The 15,484-nt window shown below is 42.2% G+C and overlaps 1 protein-coding gene and 1 long non-coding RNA gene across 4 annotated transcripts in view; one reads left to right on the top strand and one right to left on the bottom strand.

The window, feature by feature from the left end:
• Positions 1-7,032, top strand: part of LOC141423271 (uncharacterized) — a 33,734-nt gene extending 26,702 nt beyond the window's left edge. For 2 of the 3 annotated variants that reach the window (XM_074073577.1, XM_074073575.1), the window contains one exon: positions 4,346-7,032. In XM_074073577.1, the coding sequence (XP_073929678.1) occupies positions 4,346-4,350 (5 nt within the window). In that variant the 3' untranslated portion in view covers positions 4,351-7,032. The other variant, XM_074073576.1, reaches the window with a different exon arrangement.
• A 4,378-nt stretch (positions 7,033-11,410) lies between these two features.
• Positions 11,411-15,484, bottom strand: part of LOC141423272 (uncharacterized) — a 54,041-nt gene continuing 49,967 nt past the window's right edge. Inside the window, exon 3 of the long non-coding RNA XR_012447997.1 lies at positions 11,411-11,982. This is a non-coding gene — a long non-coding RNA (uncharacterized lncRNA). The remainder of the gene's footprint in view (positions 11,983-15,484) is intronic.

The following is a 15,484-nucleotide window of genomic DNA, read 5'->3' as shown; positions in this document are numbered from 1 at the left end:
CTTGTACTCTGTCCTATCTGGGTTTTGCTCACTTTGTTCATATTTTTCTTCTTACCTTCTTTTAGATTAATTTAGATTAGAATTAGTGTATTTGTTATGATTTCTTTTTATCTCCCTTTTTATCTTCTTAGATATATTTCTTTTTACTGCTGAAGATCAAACTCAGGGCTTCACATATGGTAGGTGGGTGCTTTACCACTGAGCTATACTCCCAGCTCCTGTGATTAGTTATATTCATTCATTTTGTTATTTTGTTGTTTGTTCTATGGTTAAACTTATTCCTGTATAACTTCAACTGATATTGCGTGGGTACTATAAGGATCTTACAACAGTATATTTCCATTTTCCTGCTCCATATCATTATATTAATGTGATTATGAATTTTCCTTAAATATATGTTATAATCCCACCAATATATTGGCTTTATTTTATTTAAGCAAGCAATCATATTTTAAAAGATTTAAACAATAATGAAGACAATCTCATATAGTTATCCCTGTAGTTACCATTTCTGGTGCTCTTCTTTACTGTGTGCTATATATTTTTATTTGGTGTTACATTCCTTTGTCTGAAGGACTTCCTAGAAGGTTTCTTTTAATGTGGTCCTGCTGGTGATGAATTTTTTCTGTTGTGGAGGGAGGGAGTTATTGGTTTTTGAGCTCAGGGCCTCATGCTTGCTAGACAGGTGCTGTACCACACAAGCCACTCCACCAGCCCTCAAATTTTATATGTAAGAGAAGTCTTTATTTTGTGCTTATTTTTTTAAGAAGGTATTTTCACTAGAAGTAGAAGAATCTACATAATTTTGAGGGTTAGGAAAGGCATAGTTAAAAATAACAGTTTATGTATATCAAGCACCAAAAAAGCCCTCTGAGTTAAGCATCATTACTATTTTCATTGTACAGATTGGGAGACTGAGGTGTAGAGAGTTTAAATTGTCCAATGTCATAAGTCTATCAAGTGGCAACATTCACGTGATGTTAGAGTCTATAATCTTAACCACAGAGTTACATTGCCTATTAAGATAAGTAGTCAGAGGATACATCAGTGGAGACTCAGAAATGCTTGCATTTCTGAGAAAAAAAAAGTCATTTAATAGTTATTCCAGGACAATGGTCTTCACAGAAAAATCCTAGGGCCCTATCAACTCATATAGCTCTCCAGAGACATACTTAGAATGAGATTAAAAAAGCAGGTCAAGGCAAGCCCAAAGTCATTACCAGAGCCAGAGGAATGACTCTATAGAAGTGGGTCCTTGCAAGTTAGAAGGTGGGTCGGGGCTTGAAGCCCAACAGTCCTGGTTGTGAATCCATACTCTCTCATTTCCTAGATGTTTGACTTGGGAAAGTCTTTACCTCTCTGAGCCCCAGATCCTCATTTATTTTGAGAATTATATGAAATGTTCAGGGAAATCTCCTAGCACTCTATCTAGTGCATGGTTTAGTACTTAAATATTATTACTAATTCCTATCTTTGTCATGATGATGTGTATGTGACTTTGAACAGGTCACATTTGGTCTTTGAACTTGAGTTTCCTTATTTGATAAATGAATGGAGTAAGACCTTATTTATCTCCAATAATTGGTAATTCTGTAACTTGACTAATAATTCAGGGACACAAATTACAATTTAATTTGGAACTCCCCAGGAAAGTTGTATAGATTTTTACATTCTGATGGTCCAGAAATTTCCCAACCCTCAATACCTGCTTCTGTACTCTCTTCTATCAGGAGTTCTAAAGCTCACTGGAAAAAGACTCTTCAGATCTTCAGTAGAAGAGTCAGGGGTTATTGCCCCTTCTGGCTATGTGATCTTGGGCAGATTGATCTCTTTATTTATCTGAACTTCTATACCTCATATGAATCATAAGGTGACCTCCAAGGCCTCTTTCAACTCTGACATAGTTTTGATTCTCAAGGAGTAGTTCCTGGCTTATTATTAATACATACCTACCTGAGGAGAGAGGTACTTGTGTGGTTGATGGTCTGCTCTTTTCTCAAATGTTCTGTGAAAGTGCATGCTATAAGACAAAGAGCCCTGAACTCAACCTACCTGAATGAGTGGACACAGCTTTAATCCTGCCTAATTACCTAAGCATCCCTTGTAACTTGCCTGGGCTTACTTCCTTATCTATAGTGAGGGAACACGAGTCTCTGTTCAGCCTACCATTTGGCACTGAACAAATGTGAAGGGTTGTTATAGCTATTTTTCTCGACTTTCCAGGGTTCTACAAAAGAGGTACAATGAAAACATTATGTATCATGCATTGAAAAATGAAATATACCAAAATAACTTCTTCTTGGTCAAAGTTAGAATTTGGAACAGAAGTTATTTACAAAACAGACGTTTGCTACTGAGCATGTTTTGGTCTTCAATTAAATTCTTTTTAAACTCAGGCTCCATGGTGTAATGGTTCTGGAATTAGTAATAATAAAACTTTAGTTACACTGGTGAGTAATGGTTTTATTTAAAACAGGATGAAAATGTTAACTCAGTCACTCCCAGAACCAAATGTCCTCCTTGTGAATGTCAGAGGCTATAGTCATCACTAGTACCAGTTAGGTTCGTGGTTGAGATTCATATAGCAACCAGTATTTTACCTGGCAGATTGCCTTGGCTATTTTATCTGAGCCTCAAAATCCTTTGGTGGATATTTGCCATAACTTCTTTTGCTGGCAGAGGTACTGAGGCTAAGAAAAGTTGCTTTGTTGAAAGTTACAAAGCTTGCAGGAAATGACAGAGCGCTGGAGATTATGAAGCAACCCAGTACATAGAGCAAGGGTCTGAAGCCAGGCCTTAGCCAGTCTGGGTTCCTGTGTAACATACAGTCAGTGTGCATGAGTGGGAGATAGGGTAAGTAAAGTGTTTAGCCTAGGGCCAGGCACTTACTTAACTATTTAAGAAAAGTTAGCTATCTTCTCCATCTTTCACCTCTTTTCCCACTTGGGCACATGTGTGTTGACAAGCACAGCCACAGGCAACGTCCAACTTACGCAGTTCTCCAAACCACCCAGGAACATTTCCTCCACAGCTCCCCAACTGACTTAATTGCCACTTCCCTCCCAGCTTGTGTGACTTGGGTGTTGGGAATGTTCCCCCACTCCTCCATTTCCCTTCCTCTAACCTTGCAGCTGACAAGTCAGGCCTGATTGCTATTCTTATCTTTCTTCACCTGTGTGCCAGCCTCACCTGAGACAATGCAGCCTTCTAGGAGTGGGTGGTGTGTGTGGGAGGCAGAGCTTTTTTGTGTCAAAAAGGAAGGGGAAAAATCTGGAGCAGCTCTTCCCTCTCTCTCCCCGGACGGACCCCTGCTCACTCTCCCTGGGTTTACACCCCCTGCTGCTTTGTTTGGAGCCTCTGCTCCTGTCTGTGGGGCAAGTTCCTGGCAAGTCTGCTTTCCCTCCTGAACCTGAGGAGATAGTTGCTCTCCTGGCTCAAGCATCACTTGGGAACTTGTAGAAATGTAAATTCACTGAAATTTCACACTAGACCTATGGAATGAGAACTCTGAGGGTGGAGTCCAACAATCTGAGCTTTTTTTTTTTTTTTTATGAGCTCCTCAGGCAATTCTGATGCACACTTGAGTTTGAAAACCGCTGTCCTAAGGAAACAACATAAAAAGAAGCAGAGTCTGAGCATTCCATTTTGCTTCTTTCCAAGCACTGGGAGGACCTTCCGAGTTTTTGTTAAAATCTGTGTGCTCTCTCCAGAGACCATGCTCAAGGCACAGGGAGGGTTGGAGGTATTTGAGTAGCAGAATGCTGCTTTGTGGGAGAAGAAGGGGCTAGGCTTAACAATTTTGGAAGGTAAATGTGATGTATCCCTATGCTATACATGGGGAATCTGAAGAATTGGGCTTGGGAAGAGGTTGAAGGTAAGAGTGGACCACGGAGAGGAAGAAGGGGGCAGAGAGATCATCTTGTTGAATTTTCATGTTATGAATGGAGACCCTGAGGGCCAGAAAGCAGAAGGGACCTGCCCAATGTCACAAAGGAGGTCAATATCTACTAATTCCTAGCCCACACATTATCAGTAAGCAGTTGCTTGATACTAAAAAAAAAACTTCTAAACTTTTTATGTTAAAGTAATTTTGAATTTACAAAAAATTACAAAAATCATGTAGAGTTCTTTCATGTTCCCCCACTATTCTTCCCTCAATGGGAACATATTTCATATTGTAGTATAATTATCAAGAGCTCATGGGTTATTTCAAGGTAATTGTAGATCTACATTCATTTCTAAGACATAATACAGAGAATTCCTGTGGAGCTTTGATACAGTTTTCCCCAATGGGAACATCTCATCCAGAACTTCTATATTTAAGAGTTTTTGTTTTATTTCTCAGGCTGAGCCTCACCCAGGAGGAAGTTCTCACATCTCCTCTAAGGGGACAGAGAAGACAGAAAACAGAAGGAAATAAGAGTAAGAAGAGTAAGAGGTATGTTCATCCCTCAGGTATGAGGGATGAACATCCACTTTTCCCAGACCCATCGTTGGCTTCTCCTGGGACCTCTGGAGTCTTCCAACAGAACCTATGGCTCTAAGCTTCTGTGGGTGTTGCCAAAGAGACCTGAGTGGGCAGGAGGCAGGCAGGAAGGGAGTAGGGGCAAGCTACCTGGGCTGAAAATCCTCCTGAAACCTTGCCTTGGAAGGGTTCTTGGTGGCCATCCACCAATTCTTCATCTGATGCTGGGTCTCAACCAACCTTTGCTAAATACCAACAGTGCTGAGAACTCTGCCCTGTTCAAAAGCTTTGCCAACCTGAAGAGCTGGAAAGTTCTTTCACTAGACTTGAGAGCAGGATTATGTTTCCTTGTTCCCTGCTGTGTTCCTAGCTCCACGTGATGCTCAATGAATATCAACTGTGTGAATGAACGAATGAGTGAACTAATAAACAGATGCAGACTGCCTGGCTTCTGAAGTAGGAGGTTCAATCTTTCTCTGAAGTGAGGGCTGGGGCTTCCTTTGATGCTGCTCACCATCAAGGCTAGTCTATCAGAGATAAAGCCAACTTGTCCATGAGGGTAGGAGCCCTTGGAAATTAAGAGGGATGAGAATGCTCCTGGGTAAGGAGTCTCTGGGATTGGGAAGATGACAACCCTTTCAAATGTTCTGAGGGCCAGGGCTGAGAGGCTCTGACTTATTGCATTCTTGGGTAAGTTGAGAGAAATTCAAGTCATATGTTCCCCGTTTATTTATATGATTCTCAGCAAGATGCCACCGTTGTGTAAGAGCTATTTGACGTCGATGGTGCTGCTTTCTTTCTTCCATTCTGAGACAAGTCCCTTGAAGGAAAGCCAGCTCCTCCACCCGGAAGAAGGACAGAACAGGAAGGAGCAAAGGGCACAGTCATCTGGGGCTGGATCCAACAGGGCACTGCAGTGTCTAGGGAGACTGTTCTAGTGAGGGTCAGAGGGGAGGTGGGGGGACTGGTGGTCTGATGCCTGCCTGGCCCTGTGCCACAAGGGCTCTGCCTGTTCTCTGAGTAGGACAAGTAGGATGTTGGGTGGTCTGCAGAGGCACAGGGAGGCAGCTGATGCAGTAGGAAGATGGGGACCTCTGGGCAGGACACTTTGCCTTCTGTTTAATCTTAGGAAAGTTATTTCCTCCCCACAAGTCTCAGTTTCCCCATGTACAAAGTGTGAGGGCTTACTCTGTTCCAAGATCTCTGTGGATGTCAATAGCCTATTCACTTATTCCAGGACTCTTTTATCATCTAATTGTGAATATTATCTTGTGCTGCCTAAACAAATGTTTTTCAAAAAAGTGTTTTTACTACAATCCTCAATAAGAAATACATTTTACATGGTAACCTAGAAGTAGTTACCCTTTCCTCAGGAATAAATATGGAGATCAATGGGAAAGATTCCAGTAAGAGGAAGGGGACCAGAGGGAGGGGGAAAGGGGGACAAGAGGTTGCTATGGGGGGTTAAATATAATTAAAATACATCACATACATTTATGAAATGTCATGATGAAACCCATTAGAAATATATAAAACCAAAAAAGATTTCCAACAAAGGTGCAAGGCAATTCAATGAGAGAGTCTTTTTTAAAAACTGGTGGCTCACTCCGGAGGCTCACCCTGTAATTCTAGCTACCTAAGAGGCAGAGATTAGGAAGATCACAGTTTGAAGCCAGCCCAGGCAAATAGTTCGTGAGACCCTATCTTGAAAAACCTTTCACAAAAATAGGGCTGTTAGAGTGACTCAAGTTGTAGTACCTGAGTTCAAGCCCCAGTACTGCAAAAAAAAAATAGTGAAACAATTGCATACCCATATGCAAAAATAATACATAGGTACATGAATACATAAACTTAGATATTTCATGTGATATACAAAAATTGATTAAAAATGGATTGTAGATGGATGTCGTATTTTTAAGAGTTAAAAATAAGGAATGAATTTTGTATACATGTAACAACAGGGATGATCCTCACAGATAGCATGTTAAGTGAAATAAACCAAACACAAAAGACTAAATATTTTATAGTTCCCTTTATGGGAAATTTCTAGGACAGCAAAATAGACCGAAAGCAGATTAGAGGTTTGCTGGAGCTGGAGGACTGCACACAGGCAGGAGGGGCTCTGTGGGGCTCTGAAACCAGGGTGATGGGTGCATGGCTATTTAAATTTCCTAAAAGTCATCAAATTGTTCAGTTATAGTGGACACATTTAATGGTATAAAAATTATGGTTCAAGGAGATATGAGAACTAATAAAATGAAATCTAAAGAATGAAGAAGACAGTGGTTTATTCATTTGCATTATTTTCTTTGGGCATTGTTAGTTCCAAATCACCTTTCACTAGTTTATTAGTCTCTCTTCATCATATACATGCATCATTATACATGGCTTTGTTTAAAAATGACTAGTTACTTGAAAATATCAAAAAGATCAGATTTATTTTCAAAACTTTTGAGAAAAAGAATTCTATAAACTTAAGCAACTCTTCCTGCTTTTTTTACTCTCCTTCCCTTCCTTCCTTCTTCCCCTTTCTTCTTTCTCCTCTCTTTCCTCTCCTCCACTTCCCGCACTCCCCTCCCATTCCCTCTTCTCTCCTGTTCTCTCTCTCTCTCTCTCTCTCTCTCTGGTTCTCTACATTTTTGTACAAATATCACTAGTAGACCATAGTATGCCACAGTTTCAAGCACGTCGGTTTGTCATGTTCCACTACGGCACAGACTCTGATTCTGAACACTTATGTAGCACAACGGAAGGAGCTATGTCTCTCCTCAGGTGCTTAGGATGAGAACCAGTCCAGTCACTTCCCTGGTTTCCTAACAGGCTCAGTGGTTCTAAACCTTACTAATACCCAGGATGACTCAGTAATCCCCTACATCAAACCTATACATTCAGAAGCCCTGAGGGGATCTTAGTTCTCTATCTTGCAAAGTTTCTCTCAGTGGTCAGGGAAATTTATGAGCCTCATTTGTAGTCAGATCTTTTGGTGTAATTGGTTTTGAGAGTGATCACAAAGAACTGCTTTCCATTTATGGTTAAAATACCAATTTTGCAAATAAGTGACCTTTAAAAAATGAGTAAAGCAGAGTGGTTAAATTGACTCAATAATCACACCACTCACCATTCCTTGCTTTCATATCCTTAGAAAGGGGTAGAATAACACACAGTAGGGTAGGATTCTGTAAAGCCTTAGGAATCCACACTGACAACCTTAAATTCTTAGCTTTTGAAGCTTCACAATCTGTTAGCCAAGTGAAGTCTGTAATCTGTTGGCAGTTTTAGTTGTCAGCTGCTATTAAGTCAGGTCTCCTTCTTGTATTGGCACACACTAATTTGAAAACCAAGTGGGAATCTCCATTTACACCTTTGAAGTCAGTTGGCAGCTCTTCACTCCAGATTCTCAGTATCTTTTTGAATTTTCATTTAATTACTTAATGAATTCACTGTTTCTCCCAGACTTGTATCAACTCAAATTTTATCAGGTGAGTTTTTGTACTTGTGACGTTTGTTTCATTTTCCCTACCTTTAATCAACCTACAAAACTCTTCTACTCCCATTTTCCTTGAGAAAGGATGGTCCTCCCACCCCCTGGAGCTCAGACCTTTTCCCCTCCTCAGGTCCTCACAGGTCTCCTTCTCTAGTTCTGCCCCTCTGTCCTAAAGCCACTGCCTAGTTCCAGAGACACTCAAGCTTTCCCATTCAAAGAGCAAACTCCTCCTCTAGCTCAGTGTTATGCTTCTCAGTCAACCTCCAGTCTCCTTCTTGCTTTATTCCTTATTCAAACTTCTGTAGAGAGGATTATCTCCTGAGTGTTGATATTTCTCTTCTTTGAGTAGTTAGTAACCTCTGTTGTTTGGCTTCTGTCCCAGACAACATGAAGGACCTCTGGTCAATCCTTCTGTACATAATTTAACCTTCTTATTGGGTTTGTTTTATGATCTATTTTCTCCTTCTAAGAACAATGTTCCTTTAGGGATTTTTTTGTACTGTTTGTTCTCTTTTTCCTTCCCAAACCTCCTGTATGGCTCTTTCATTTCCCATCTCTGGCATGCTGTCTTCTGTCTTTGGCTCTCTTGTCTTTTCTTTCTTTTCCAGGGGTTGAAGAGCCATTTGTATCAGAAGTACCCAAAGAGCTTGCTGCCTGCTGAAGGTACAAATTCTTGGAGCCTAGTCCTTACTTACTGTATCAGAAGCAGATATAGCAGCTCATGACTATAGTCCCAGCTATTTGGAAGGCAGATATAGTAGGATCATTATTGGAGTCCAGTCCAGACAAAGTTAGAATAAGAATCTACCTGAGAAAACAAATGAAAAACAAACAAAAAAGAGGACTGGGGGGATATGGTTCAAGTGGTAGAATGATTGCCTAGCAAGCATGAGTCCCTGAGTTCAATTCTAGTACCAGGAAGAAGAAGAAAGAGAAGGAGGAGGGAGAAGAGGAGGGAGAGGGAGAGGATAAGGAGGATAAGGGGAGAGAAAGGGAGAGGAAGAAGAGGGGAAGGAGGAAGAGGAAAAGAAAAAGGAGGAGGAGGAGGAGAAAGAGAGGAGGAAAAAGAGGAAGAGGAGAAGGAAGAAGAAGAAGCAGCAGCTCAGGAGGAGGTTGAGGAATTTACATTATAAAACATCTCTCCTGGGATTCTACAGACTTTCTTTGGGCCACACTGTAAGGTTTCCTAGCCATCATCCCTATTACTGCCTTTGAAGCCCTGGAAACCAGACTTGTGCAGGACATGGAAGCCAAGCTCCATATCCTGGCATATCAGGCCTTCTGTGATTTGGCCCTTGAACGCTTGAATGTGCTCTGTATTCCAGGTACATCCTTAATACCACTGCTGGCTCACCCCTGTGAGCCTGTCAGTCCCTTTGACAAAGTACCCTCCAGCAAGGCTCATCTAAACTCAACATCAAGCCTCAGAAACTCCCTTGAGCTTCACAGTCTGAGCCCAGCGTGTTCTCGTTGCACTTAGGACAGCAACGTATAAGACTCCCCTTCAGTGCTATGTATGATCAGCGATGCACTTGTGGGGCCTCCTGCCTGCTTGTGAGCTCAGCATGATGGGACCACATCTTGTCCTTTCCAGGCTCCATAGTATGGAGCAAGAAGACAATTAGTCACAGTGACAAATGCCACAAGGGTGTTCTTGGCTGACATGCTGCACTGCATGCCTATGTTTTGGGTATCAGTCACTCATCTGTGGATGGGTACCAAGTTACAGGATGGGCCTCTGGGTGCAATGTGAACAACATCTATCCTTGAGTGTCTCTTGCTGAGTGAAGGACCCTGGAAAAGTCAGTCATGACCATTTGGGAGTAGAGAATGCTGTTCCAGAGGGAAATTCAGGTAACTGTGACAGCTAAAGTAAGGAACAATCACCCCAGACCTCACTTTCAGATGGAAAATTACTATCCCAGGCAAAGCAGTAAGAAAGGTTAAACGTGACAAGAGCTCAGAATGAGAGGGAAGGCCTAAGCCCGCCATGGCTCTGCCATCAACATAGTATGAAACGCTGATTAAAAATTTCTGGGTACTAACTCACATGTAGGAAAAGGGAGAACTTTAAACTAGTTTCAATTTTTGAAACCTTGAGAAGCTCAGAAATAAGACTTTGGTACAAATGTATGGTTAAAGGTGCAGTAATATATGTTAGCCACCAGATAGCACTAGAGGATCTCTTTCCGTGCAAATTTGGGACTTTGTCTCAAGTACACGAAACTTATTTGGAATGTTCCATTACAGTTTGGTGCTGATGGGTGCTACTGTAGGCTCCATGCCCACTTTTTAGGTAAGGCTATTCTGAGATATGTGGGAAGAAATTCTTATTTGAAAAGTTCACTTGAGAGCACACAATGAAACTTGTCATCAATTACCTTTGTATGAGTTTTAAAAGTAGCATTTTGCAGGTCTGCTGGTGCATTTTGGAGGCTGTCTCAGCTCGCTCACCCTGCAGCTCTGATTCAACCCCATATGCTGGACACAGAGAAGGAGATAGTCTGTTCCAGTCTTCATGAACCAGCCTATCCTTTACTCTGTAGGGGAACACACATTGATCACAGGAGATGGTGTGGGTTGGTTGCCTTGGTAGGGCCCACCTCTCATCCCTGGGCTCTGAGCAGAGCTGAAGAGCTAATTCTAGATCCTATGGAGCCTGGGTTTGAATCAAAAACCCCTCTGAAGCTCTGATGAATGTCATGGACCCTCCATTCCAGAATGCTCACAACACATGTATTGTTTTAGCTGCTCCTCAGAACTTTTGTCCAGGGACTATGGCCTGTTGGTTTTCTCTTATCCTTAGGAAGCTAATGTCTCATAGTCATGCTTCATGACCACCCTATATACATTAACAGCTTCATAGTCTGTAGTACGACTAGACTTTTAGTTATTTTCTCTGGAGAAGTAGTGCGGGTCAGGAGTCCCACAGTTTATGTGATGACATCTAAAAGTGGGCCATCCGTTATATCTGGGCTTTCCTGTGAGCACTTCATCCCTGCAGACAGGCTGTATTCAGAAACTCTGCTGCAGGAGAGGTTAAATAGCCACACATGTCTCCATCAGTACCTGCCTGCTGGGAATATACTCTACAGCACAGGACGGAAATGGGGCTCCTTGCCAGGTATGTGTCCATGTCTCTAATCTGAAGCTTATTTGTAAGTCTTTCTCTGGTCAGGGAAGTCTCAAGGATTCTGCCTCTTTTCTCGTCACTATACAGCTGCTTCATACACTCATGACTGTGGGGTTCTTTGCATCCCAAAGCTAGTGACCTAGAAGCATCACAGGACAAAAGAACTAGCAATAACCTTGAGATTAGGAATCTCAGTCTGGTCCTGCCTTCCATTTATTAACTGTGGGACTCTGGGTCTCAAGCATAAAATGAGGATAATGACTCCTATTTTTGCTTTATAGAGTTCCTTTATCTAACAAATATGTGATGAGTGCCATTATGTGCCTCCCACTGCCCCAAGCACTGAGGACACCATGAATGAGACAGACACAATTTCTCTGTGCTGATGAAGCTGACAGTCTAGGGTTCCTTGAGATCAACTCAGAAAATATATCTGAACACCGTCTGTTAACTACAAAGTGCTTTACTAACACATTCTTTCTCTTTTATGTTTGAATAATTTTTCAATCTTTTGTGGCAGAAAACACATCACAAATATGGGGGAGATATCTCCAAACAGAGTTGATGGACCTTGGCCCTAGACGACAAAAATGGCAGTGGGCTTTCTGTCCTCTTCCTTCCTTTGAAGTCTTCTACCTAGAAGATAAACTGGTGATACTGGGACTTCCACTATTCAAATAAAACACAGAGTCCTCCATGGAGGTCTAGGCAGAAAAGCTTGAACTTGAAGAGAATGTAGGTGAGATCGTGCTGGCTGCCCAAGCATCCAGGGCAGCCTCTAAGTCTCTTGTCCCTTTAGGTTTCTCCCTCTGATCCTTCTGCCCTCATGCCATCTGGTTGCTGGGTATTGGGCTTCATGTCCTCCCCTAGCTGGAGCCCCATGCCTCACATCTTCTTTTCCTGAAAACAATTAATTAGTTAGGGCATTGGGAAAGACAACTTTTTAAAAGATGGGGTAAGTAAGCAAGACAATTATCAGCTGTAAAAAATGAGCTAAATTTCTAGAGGACAAGGCGTTGAGCAGTAGAATATCAGTAGAAGCAATTAATAACTCTGAGTTCCCTTTTCCAAATCATCGACTTCCCTGCTGGCATAGCCTCTCCCACACCAGTCTCTTATGTGCCTGTACAATGTGGCTACCAGGTCCCATCTTGTTTCTTCATCACTCACCTTGGAGTCAAGATCAAGGACATACTCCAACTCACCTGAAACCAAACCTTTGCTTTCCTTAAAAACTTCTTGTGCAATCCAAGTGCTTGAGATGAGCTGAGGTCACAACTCATTTACAGGCTTCTGCTTTTCTCCTCAGTAGTTCTTGTATCTACCCTCTCAACTTGGTCTACGTTTACACAGACTGATTGCATTAACTTTTCATGCATCCTCATTATCTGTGCGTTCTGTTTATATCTTGCACGTGTATTTTGGGCTTGGCTAGGAGAGTTAGGCTTGAGTAGCAAACTCAATGCAAACAGAGGCTTTTTGGGGCATTTGGTTTCTCTCTTGGACTTTTGCCACTGCCATGAACACATGCTTTGTGCTGGGTGCTGGAGAGGTGTGATGGACATGTAGAAGAGAGCTGAGCACAGAGCCCCCACCTACCCCCAGCTGACCAACCATAGACACATAAAGTGAACCCAGTCAAGATTGGCCAAGTCCAGTCCAGAATCTAGCAGGGCCACCCTAATGACCCATACCTTTATGAAAAAGAAGAGATAGTTATAAGGTCACTTGTCCCAAACTGATATTAACTGTGCTGCTCAGGTCATATCCTGACTTCCTTAGGCTATGGTAATGGTTATTCATTGGTAGTCAATGTAACTCATTTCCCAGTGTTTACGATATATTCTCCCAATCCAGCCTCCACTCTGCTGTCAGAGTAAACTGAGTTATTACCCGAAGAGGTCAGAAAACCATGTGTACTTCACAGATGAAGAAACAAAGATTCAGTGGCAGTCCCAATCAGCCCCTAAACTAGAAAAAAAAATCTCTGGATTCTATGTTTGAGGCTCTTTCCCTGAATAGGAAAATCTGCTACCTGACCAGAGTCATTCATTTCCACCTCACATTCTAAAGTGTCTACCCATACCAGATTTCCTGACAGAAAATGGCTACTTTCTCTTTGAAGAGCATTTCAAAGGTTCAAATGCCTTTCCTTAAGTGTCAAAAATGACTAGTGTGTGATTACTCAAGAGTACAAAATTTCTCTGGGTGGATGCTTCATCTGCTACTCCAGTGAAGCCTGGGCAGCGACACTCCTCAGGGACACCCACTGAAAATCACAGCAGCTCCTATCATGCAGTCCTCCTTTCCTTGCTTCCTTTTTCTGTGTTTGGAGATAGACCTGAGCCCCTCTTGGTGTGAGAGGCGGATGGATCTCGACATCTCAAGACAGTTGCCCTTAACTTTTTCAGTGATGCCCACTTGTCTGCCTGGGGTATCCCCATGAACCTTCCCCAGGGAATAAACACTTTCATCTTGAAGCATTCCTTTTTGTTCCTTTAAAAAGGCACATGGAAAGAGGATAAGGATGATGTTATTAACAGAACAATCTTGACTGCACCTTGACTTGGAGAGCAGTGAGTCATTTGAAAACTCTCTGTAGTATAGCTCTCTTCTGAGCATAGCCACAGCACTGTCCTTGAGACAGACTTGCCTAAGTCACAGTGGCCCTTGGCCATAACTGAACTCATCCGGGGCCTCCTGGGCCCCAACAACAGCCACACTTTCACATTACATGCATTCCTTCCCCCACAGAGTCCTGAGCCTCCCAGGCAAGTGAACTCCCCAAAACAGCCAACTCAAGGCTTCCATTTGATCCTGCTCCTTCACGTGGTCCTAAATTTTCTTAACCATAGGCTCCATATATAAAGAGTGTTAATATTAGTATCAGGGAACTGGGAGGCCCTGAAGTTCCATTTCCCACTCTTATCCCCTCTTCATCTAACAATTCCTTTCTCTGGGTCAGGCCCAGTCTCTGGCCAGGAGCTATCAGACATCCATGTGCCCAGAGGACTCCAGGCTGGAAAATGGGGCTCCTCCACACCCCAAGTGTTTAAAAATACCAAATATTATCCCTAACCTTTCCTTGATCTCTCATTCTGTTATTGAAGTAGTAACCCTCTGTTTCAGGGTGACACTCGGGCTTTTATACAAGATCTGCATGGAAAGGGTCTGTGTCACTCAGGAGAGGGTGTGGGTGTGTGAAGGTGGCTGATCTTAGTGATTCTGTTCTGTGAAAATGATTCAGAAAACTCATTTCCTTAGAGTAAAAAAGCAGGGAGGAGAGGAATTAGTAATGAGGGACTCTGAGGATGAATTCTTCTCTCTTGTTTTGAAAACTGTGCAAAAATATGTATGGAATGGAAATGTGACATGTTTATGCACTAAACAATGTAGTGTGACCTACACTGTCCAGGTCACACACACAGCAGCATCCCAGGGCAAGTGAGGTGCTCTGACAGCTCCCTTAATCTTATCGAAGGGCACCTCTGTTCTTCCAGGAGTTCACCCCCAAGTTGGCCAAGCTCCCCCCTTTCTCTCATGCCACAGATACAATCAATGAGAATTCCTAATGGACAAAAAGAATACCTAGAATCCAAGCATTTCTCACCCCCTTCACTGTCACCACTATAATCGGAGCTGTCATCATCTGTCACCAGGATGATTGCATTTACCTCCTAGTCCTTCTCCTCACTTTTACCCTTGTACCCTATGCTCTATTTAAAAATCACAGCCAGAGAAGTCTTATAAAGTGTAAGCAACATTAAGGCAGTTCCCTTATAAACCATTGCATCCAAAAAAAATTAAAAACGATTTGTGTACTCTGCTGATCATTAGGATATGGTGACAGACTGTGCAGAATCTGCCTGTCCTTTACTCAGTAGTATTATTCACTGCCAGCTCTTAGGTTTGGACTTAATTCTCTTATATACTCCTAATGACTGAAAAATCCTGGAAATGAGATAATAGCAGAAATAGGATGAGATTTCTTTGAGGTTATTAATTTTTGTTTCCTGCTAGCTAAATTGGGCCTGTGGTTTTCCTGAGAAGCACAGAGCAATGATTTTAGCAGAGTCCTGCCAAGGTAGGTCCAAGGGAGTGATGCAAGGCTGGCACAAGAGAGCAGTTGGCTGAAAACTGAAAGAGCCCCTGCAAAGTCAACTGGAAATAAATGAGTCTTGGATAAGCTTTGTTAACCCACAAGTATTCCCTGGCTTTCCCTCTCACCCATTGTCTTTCTTTCTAGGGTTGCATAGCCAGCTGAGGGCCCAGAAACTTATAGTGCAAAATTTGATCTGAAGAATGGGTGATAATATTGATGGCAGCTAGTGATTATCAACCACTTAGTTGATGTCAGACACTATTTTAAACATTTTCTATGTATTCACTTATTCACTCATTC

The sequence above is a fragment of the Castor canadensis genome, chromosome 5 (assembly GCF_047511655.1).
Source record: "Castor canadensis chromosome 5, mCasCan1.hap1v2, whole genome shotgun sequence".
NCBI lineage: Eukaryota > Metazoa > Chordata > Mammalia > Rodentia > Castoridae > Castor > Castor canadensis.
The sequence above is the reverse complement of the archived record's forward strand: the minus strand, read 5'-3'. Positions and strand labels throughout refer to the sequence as shown.